Source organism: Opisthorchis viverrini, assembly GCF_000715545.1.
Source record: "Opisthorchis viverrini unplaced genomic scaffold opera_v5_150, whole genome shotgun sequence".
NCBI lineage: Eukaryota > Metazoa > Platyhelminthes > Trematoda > Opisthorchiida > Opisthorchiidae > Opisthorchis > Opisthorchis viverrini.
Window position 1 is genome coordinate 875,234 of NW_008751806.1, and position 9,138 is coordinate 884,371.

Here is a 9,138-nt window from a genome sequence, read left to right on the forward strand (position 1 = left end):
TATCGGCCGGATCTGGTTTGTGTGCCGGATCCATCTGGCTGTGCCGTCTTCAACCTCGTGGAGCACTATGCCGCGCCGGCGCTTGACGAAGGCCGCCTCCCCTCTGCTTGGAAGGAAGCGATTGTCATTGCCAGTCTACAAAACTGGTGACCGACTATCGCCTGGCAGCTGCAGGCCTACAAGCCTAACTAGCGTGCCGTGCAAGGTGATGGAACACATTCTGGAGCGAGCTATCCTAGATCACCTTACTTCCAGCAATCTGATATCTCCAGCTCAACACGGATTTCTCCCAAACCGCTTTTGCGTGACAAACACGCTCGTGTTTATGGACAGCTTAACCCAAGCCAAGGACGAAGGACTCATATCGGATGCCATATTTTTCGACTTCTCAAAAGCATTTGATAGGGTCCCACACGTCCCGCTGCTCCACAAACTCGAGTCTTACGGGATTCAAGGGAAAATCCTTCGCTGGATCAAGGCGTTCCTATCAGACAGGTCATTCCGAGTGAGAATAGGCTCAACCTATTCCTCTCCAGCGCCGGTCTCCATTGGAGTTCCTCAAGGCTCCGTCTTGGGACCACTCCTGTTTCTGATCTACGTCAACGACCTCCCAGACGTTCTTGCGAGTCCATGTTTACTTTTTGCGGACGACTTGAAATCCTGGAGTTCCAATGCCAGTGCCCTCCAAATGGATGTAGACGCTGCCAAGCAGTGGTCGTTGGACTGGAACCTTCCTCTGAATGACGAAAAGTGCGTCCATATGTCGTTTGGAGGGTATTCAGCGAATGCCTTTGTTATGCATGGTGGAAAGGGACCATAAAACATCATGAGGATAGATGCCAAAAAGGATTTGGGCATCTGGGTCTCCTCAAACTTATCCCTTTCACTGCACCACGAGAAATCGGCCCAAAAGGCACTCGCCATTTTACGGATGATCCGTTGCACCTTCTCCCGTATCCCTCGCATGGACTTCCAAACACGCCATCCAAGTTGTCTACCCAGGATGCACGAAAGACGTCACCCCCGTTGAGCGTGTCCAGCTTAGTGCTACGAGAATGGTTGCCGGCCTCAAATCCGTGGACTACAAAACGCGTCTCGCGATGCTTGTTCCCTTTCCCCTTGAATACCGTAGCCTCCGAGGGGACCCAATTCTTACTTATGCCCTGTTTGGGCAAAGCTTGACAAACAAGTTTTCACCGTTGACCCAGCAAACACACGGCGGGGACATATTAAGAAAATTTTCAAGCTCAGAGCACACATTCATTAGACAAAATTTTTTCTCATTTCGGGTAGTAGGTGCGTGGAATGACCTTTCTCCGACGGTTGTCCACGCTCCTTCCAGAACCCAGTTTAAAGCACTACTAGAATCCTCGCGCTGGCAAGCATACTGCCCCGCGCTGAGAACATGAAGAGCAGTGCTACACCCTTTTTTCATTTGTGCCTTTGAGGTGAACGACAGTCACTGGCCGACAAGAACAAAACCGACCCGGGAAACTTGGGCAAAAGCTTCGATCCTGTGTATCAATCCATGAATCCGTGATGTGTCAGCAGATGAACAGACACCTGATTACGGCAGTGAAGCATCGGTGTTGAACACTGATGTCATGCTGTCGATGATGATGATGATGATGACACCTGATTAACATCCAATAAGGATGTGTCCTGAATTCACTTAGAGTGTCTGCAGCAGTAGCCTCGAACCATCACTCTGGCACTCAGGGAAAGAGGCACGAGTTCGCGCCATCTTGGCGGCTGAACTGGCGGTGCATTCCTTCTTTCGGGGCAGTGCCTCTGTTGGTGATACACCATCAGGCGAGTAAGCTACTGCGTCGCTATACACGCCAGCGGGAACCTCTGCAAAATCTATTTCGTCAGATGGATGAACTGGTTAGAGCTCGAATTTACTACCCGGAAGGTCCGTGGTTTGAAGCCCACCTCTACTTCTCGAATTCTCCTGTCTAGGCTTGAGTAACCTGGCAGTACCCCAGCCCTTCGCGTAGCAGCTGAGCGATTCCGCCAGTCCGTTGCCCTGGAATTGTGAAGTGCTCAGCTGGTTAGAGCGCGAATCTACTGACCGGAAGGTCCGTGTTCGAACCTGAACTTTGCCTCTCGAATTCCCCTGTCTAAGCTCGGACAACATTGGAGTATCCCAACCCCCGTGCTTCCTTCGGGTGGCCTGGCAGTTAGGCGCCGAAAGGGTGCTACCTCTGAACGATTTTTACGCTATATTAAATGCGCTGCTCACAGCTTCCCGTCGAATACGCCGCTCAGGTGTCGAGTCGTTGGCTCTAACAGGACGTCGGGTTGCTGAAGCAAACCGGGCGGGAAGCTGCGAAACAAGTGCATAGTTTCCGTACGTCAGGCGTCTAAAATAGATTATTTTCGATCCCACAGCTTACGGAATGCTGTGGGGCGACCTTATTCTTTTCTTCCAACTCTTGATCATTCCTTCTGGAAGCGGTTTACCAAAGGCATCACTGCCAACCTTCAGGATCACGCAAGGCGGTCCATCTGGGCAGTTACTTCTTTCCTAACTTTTATAACTCTACCGACGGTATTCAGACAGCTACTGGATTCCCAGGTATCACAGTTTAATGACCCAGTCCATAAAACACCCGAACCATTGCTGTTGCATCCTGATTGATTCATCTAACCATGGAAGCTAATAAAGGGTTATAGTATCCTATGGTTTCATTTTAGTTTACAGCCGACTGCTTCTCAGATCATACAGTCTAGGAATACTGTTTCCGAGCGCCATCAAGCAGCTTGCATCGTAATTTTATGTAGGTCGCTAGCCATTCAGCGTATGGTTTTCCAAATAGGACGAATTTTCCTGAGTTTTCTTGCAGATCATGACAACAAAGTTATTCTTTGAAATCCCGTAGTGTGGTACCCGCTGTTTTTTGTTTAACTGCCCTTCAGAGCTCTTCTGGTATGGCCGAGGGTTAAGGAACCAAGTTTTAGCTAATGTGGACTGTGGGGGTAATTACAGCATCGAGGCCCAAACACCACGACACGGTGACAACCTCAATTGGTGAGAAGCCGATTAAGGTTTTACGAAATCAACTGACATCCACTAATTCCGACCTGTGGGTCATTTCATCCCTCCTCACGGTTGCTTGAGGTTTTTCGAGACCAGTAACCAATCCATTTATTATTTGCAAGTTATTTCCTTCGAGAGGAAGCCGCCACACTTCGTCGTCATTAATCCGATGTTTTCACCAGAATTGGGTAGTGCTCCGAAGACAGAGTTTTCGAGCGAACGACCATTTTTCTGATCCGTACAGCAGCATAGACTGCACTGCAACATTCTACACTTAACGCTTGGTGAATTAGCTGTCACATCTACGCCACAGATGATGCAGAGTGATGAAAGCCGCTCTGACCTTTCCTATCCAGATGGCAATATATTTAGCTAGACCACCAGGATGGCTCAGTGGTGAGAGCGCGAATTCATTTACTGGAAGGTCCGTGGTCCAACCCGTCTTTACACCTCGGCTGCTGCTATCTAGGCTTGGACAACCTGGCAGTATCTTAACCCTCGTGCTTCCTCCGGGTGGCATGGAAGGGTGAAAGATTATAACTGAAAGATTACCACTCATTAGTGAACCATCGGGACGGACACAGCTGCCCAGGTAAGCAATCTGTCTACTGCCTCAATCGACTTATCAAATTTGGGTTTAATTCCACCCACTGTTACAACAGCACTCTACACTTTGCAATTTTGGAACGCGCACCGAACCATGGGGTAGAATTATCTGTCATCTGGTATTCTTTGCATTTTGACAGCGTCAAGCCCGCTTACTCGCCATCTTCGTTATCACCACCATCATTACTGTAAACAGCACCAGATGAGGACACTGATGCTTCACTGCTGTACGAACACGCCAATTTGTTCCAATAAAATATTAAAAGTGTTCAGCCCAAAGGATCAGGCGCTCCTCTTTTTCACAGATAAGCAAGGCGTTATCAGTAATTGTTTCCCTCATCGGAGGTTCCTTTGGACTCGTTGGAATAGTTTACGCACATTCTCATTGTCTCTCGTCCTCTACGCTTCCAGCATTCTGGATCCGTCAATCTTCCCTACTCGCGCAGATGCTCTTTTTCATCTGAAGTTTGAGGGTTCGTGGAGTGTCTTTGTACTCTAGACGAGAAGCAATACATGCCCAAGCTTCAAGCAATTTTAGTATTGTTCGAGATCCAGTGTTTAGGTGTGGTTGGCTGTGCCGTTCCACAAACGGAGCGCGCGGCATCTTGCTGAGTTGAAGTACTTTGCAGTAAGAGTCAGATTCGGCAGACGTCTTGTCCGAAAGGGAGTTCGGTAGTTGGTTCCAGTGGATTTATTTCACATATGGGTCTTAGAGCTTCTTACTGGCCAGACAAGGGACGCGCCCCGGTAAGCATGACGAGAGGTTCCAGCGAACAAGCGCATGGCTCAAATCCATCGAGGCGTTCCAGGATGAGCGAGAGTCACTATGAATGTGGTAAACTCAAGCGTGAACTTACCATAATTCCTCACACGTCTACGAAATAGGGTCAAATGTTGTGAAGGATTCATTTGTGCCACAGACACTGCCGATATATCTGGTAATCACCACAGTTTAAGCCTTTTTCAAGCCGGGAAAGGCGATCCTCGTTGGCTGCCGGGAGTAATCTCGCTGGTTCTGAAGGGAACACGAATAAATGAGTCGATCTTGGTTGAATTACGGATAAAGCAGAACACGGGTGACCATGTAGCTGGTTGGTGGGCTGGCTTTCCACATTCACGGATTTTATGCTAACCATATTTCAAGATGTTCCGCATCGACACTTCTGTTAGCAGGTTCAACAATCCAAAACGTCACCCATTCGGAGCGCGAGCACCCTCCCAGACAATGGGCTTCCTCACCAGCCATAGTTTACGTGATATCTCTGAAAAGGGACCACTCCATCGAGGGCCGTAGTTGTCCTTCTTTGTGATGCCTTCTGTTCTGAGTAACACTGTATCACCTAGAGACTGCTTGTTTCACCTTTAGTACGGATACATTTGTACTTAGTGCCGTCTTTTACCCCCTGCAGGTCTTTTTCACTTGGGACGGGGTCTTTCATTAGCAATGAGTTACCGAGCTCTGGCTGATGTGGTTCACAAAATTCTAGAGGAAACCATTCCTTTAGGAAAACACCCCATTTTGGCCCTCGCCAAGACAGACCAACAGAAACAAAAAGCAAAAAGTTCCCTTCAAGTGACAGATGATGAAAAGTCTTCAGTCGTGTCGACTGCAGAGCGACGCAGGTGGTTGCGGGAGGTAGGTCTCAGGATTGTTTTAATCCATCGTTCTGTTTCGTAGGCATATAAAAAACCTCAGGCGGCTGCCGGTATCCGACAGACTATTCTAACTCTAAACAACCCACCATCTGAACAGTCCGGCACAAAAGAAGAAGTCGAATGGGAACATGCTCGCGAACGCCGACTACGATTGCAGGCCACGCGCGGTATAGTGGCTCTATTCAATTCTGTCCGGCAACATCAGTCTTCAATATCGAGTCAACTGGAAAACTCCGACCTCTTGGAAACTCAAAAAGAGCGCATTTTAACGGAGATTACTACTTCCGACTTTCTTGATCGTCTCTCTGCAGGACTTCCAAAATCCAAATTGTCAGGCTCCAATCCAGCTTCCAGTACAGCGGAAGAAGGCGAATACCAACACGCGAAAGCACATACTATCTCCCAGAAAGGCACCAAGCGTACCCTGGTAAGTGGACTGAGCGATTATCGCCTCGACTTGAGCCAGCAATATCACATTTTGGATCACCAAGCCCTGGATCATTTCGTGACTGTTTCCAATAATCCAGGTCAAGTGCACTTCTGTTGGCCTCTTTCCAGGTCAGCTGTCTTGCGTTTGTCTTCGTCTGTTCAAATTTGACATGGATTGTTTTCTTTTGCTTTATAAATGTTGAAGGTCACCTCACTATAAGTCTTTGCAACTCTAGAAGTGTGAATTTACGACCGAGAGCCATGTGGGATTCAGAGGGAGAATCTTATATAAATTACAAACTATCTAACTATCGTTTGCCAAAGAGAGTGCTGTTTTCCATGCCCAACTCAGCGTGGCGTAAGCGGAGTGGTAGCCAATCCTTGATCTGGCAAAGGAGTATGGAGAAGATTACGAAACGCTTGAATGCTGTCAGTGCTACTCGCCTTTCACGATGGGGATCGCGTGACCCTCACTGCACCTGGTTAGAGACCATGCGAGATATGGCTGCCAACCGATGTCAGTGGCGTTCGTGTTGTCAGTTTATCCTGATTGCCTGAACGAGTGTCTGGAGGTGTAGGCACCTCGGAATGATTGTAGTAAGCCAGCACTAAGTCCCTTTCCAGTTCACTTTTGTTCTTTTCTTCACAATAAGGCTTTCAATTAAACCATGGTTGTACGGCAGTGAAGCATCGGTGTTGAACCTTGATATGATGCTGTCGATGATGATGACGATACTATTAGAACGGGGGTCGTTATGTAGATGGATTATTGCGCACTTGAGTCCTAGGACAGTTCTCACTCACCTGGAGTGAAGGTTCACCGGTTCTTTCGCTGATTGCTATAAGGAAGGTTTTGTCACATGAGGTTTTGAAGAAAGGAGAGGGAAAACTTGTTCACTGCATGCTCGCAAACACCAGTAGGCTGCCCCATAAGCCAACTGAGAACCACCAATTACCCTTGGTCTTATTTGTTCAAGACGCTTAAGCTGTGTGACAACTGGTCGTATCCACCATGGTGGTAGATGCCACTTGCTTTCGCGCGGAGAAATATCACCGTTCGACTAACCAGACTCGCCACTCTAAGTCCCTATCTTGGACGACCGCCCTACAACTCATAAAAAACCGGGTCCTCGAGTTTTCGCTCCACTTTCGCGCTCTCGTAAGCCCACAGTGCGACCTTCCTTAATTTGGTGCGCTGATTCTCATCATCGTCAGCTCTCTCCGTATTTTTCTTCAGTGAAACTCCAATTTCCAAGTCTAATGACCTCACTGCTCCGGTTTACAAATCGTACGCTGCTTCACCGTCCGAGTGCCTCATCACGTGTCCGTATGGTGGTTAGAATAGGTTTGGCAGTTTTCAATGGAGACTTCCTCCTGTAAGTGAAGCCAATTTACGCTGAAAAGCTGGGGGGAACCGTACAGCTGTCCCCTCCTTATTTGAAAATCATCAGCTGGATTCATTTCGCAAAACTCAGAGAGTTTCAAATCGGTGACCTTCCGGCGGCAACTGGTTCAGTCCTTCAGCATAGAGTGCTTTCACTGACAACGAAATCTCAATTGAAATATTCAGTCGTGCCCAGCATATGGACCCCCTTGTGAAACTCCCCGAGCTGATCAAACTTTATAGAACTTGTATCTGACTACCGTCCCCGCTCAGTGCCTTAGTGTTGGAGAAAGACTCGCCAACAAGGAACACAACGACATTATTGCGAACGAGCGAGTACAAAAGTTACAAGAGACCTCGTGCTACTTAAGGGGTTTTCTGACACAAATCTAGGCTGTTTGATCGATGTTTGATGAACACATCATCATTGATCGTGCTTTTATGAAGTGCTTGAACACATCATCGTCGGTCGTACTTTTGTGAAATGCTTAGACGCTCATCAGCGTCGGCCGTCACCCTGTGATGTGTCTGAGCCCTCGTTGGTTATTGCTGAATTGGTTGACTGCCTGAACATTCGATCGGAAGCTAGCTTTTCTAGCCTGGATGCTTGACGGCTTCCTTACTGCTTTTTTGGTGGGGTTTAAGTGTCTCAGTAGGCTTCGGGCATTCCGGGACTATTTTCAGGAATCTGAGCTTCCTGACAAAATTCAACCAGGCGGACATTATTCAGCCGTGCCTTGACAGCGTCGTTTCCCGTACTCACGATATCATTGCACTGATGCGTACTCTCCCACACACGTTCAATACTCCAATGATCTGTTCTTGTCTGTAGTTTCAGGATCGGATCTTCCTGACAAAATTCAACCAGGCGGACATTATTCAGCCGTGCCTTGACAGCGTCGTTTCCCGTACTCACGATATCAGTGCACTGATGTGTACTCTCCCACACACGTTCAATACTCCAATGATCTGTTCTTGTCTGTTTCTCTCAGGTGATACAACTCATCATCTTTCTTCATCTTACCGTTTCCAAAACGCTACTACTCCTGCATTAGCGTCGAATGCAACTACGTTCAACCCATCCGAGTCTTTCTCCCTTCGTCTTTCCCCGCCTGACGGTTAGACGTGCCTCCTCCCACTTCTTCACCTTTCTTGGCCTCGTGTTTCTTGATCCACTTACGTCAGGTTCCGCGTGACCCATGTTTCCAAAAAGAGTGGCTTTCTATTTCGGGTACCAAATATTGCCTGACGTTTCTAACGCGAAATGTGTTTTACTGCGGAATATTGCTGTCGTAGTAGGGTTCAGACCCTTAATCTTACTGCTTCTTGGGTTGTATTCAGAGCAAACGAATTGCCTCTCTGATTGCAGCCTACAGGTTTTTGGAGTGTGGCTTTTTTCTTTTAGTTTGCAGCTGGGAATACCAGCTTTGTAAGATAGACCCTTCCGTCTCTCTACCTCCGTATTTTAACTGTGCAACCCACCAATTATGTCTAGCTGTTCATGTCAGGTATCATTACAAAACTGAATGATTTGCTTCCTCATTCATATCAAAACCCGTCTGTCGAACCCTGGCTTTTTTTCCGAATTCGGACGCTCTTGCAACTTACAGTTTGTCAATCGCCAAGTTAATGTACCTATCAGTTCATCATTGCGCTTGACTCCGATGGAATTTCTAATGTACTTCGCTGCTTTTACTTGGGGGCTCTAGATATTGATCATTCTTTTTATACAATCCACTTGTGTTATGAATAAATTAAACCGAACTTAGAATGACGGCTGACATAGTTCCAAGTTACCCGAGTCCACACATGAATATTCAGATAGCACCAGCCTACATGAATGCGTAAATTTTTCATAAACTGCAATCACCCGACAGTTCCTTACTCTGTGATACAAAAACCAAGTACAACTGAGTCCAAAAGAAGTGGAAATTCTGGTGGACGAAACCATTTGAATTGTGAATCAGATGATGTCTCGATTGGTGGGATAGGTTACTTCAGCTCCGCACAGGACCTCAGA

General features: G+C 47.5%; 1 protein-coding gene across 1 annotated transcript in view; it reads left to right on the forward strand.

The window, feature by feature from the left end:
- Window positions 1-208: 208 nt before the first annotated feature.
- The window catches only part of T265_06892 (hypothetical protein), a gene marked incomplete at both ends in the record, with an annotated part of 21,210 nt that continues 12,280 nt past the window's right edge, over window positions 209-9,138 (forward strand). Inside the window, 4 exons of the mRNA XM_009172280.1 lie at window positions 209-750; window positions 2,701-2,783; window positions 5,059-5,285; window positions 5,328-5,732. Of these exons, the coding sequence (XP_009170544.1) occupies window positions 209-750; window positions 2,701-2,783; window positions 5,059-5,285; window positions 5,328-5,732 (1,257 nt within the window). The remainder of the gene's footprint in view (window positions 751-2,700; window positions 2,784-5,058; window positions 5,286-5,327; window positions 5,733-9,138) is intronic.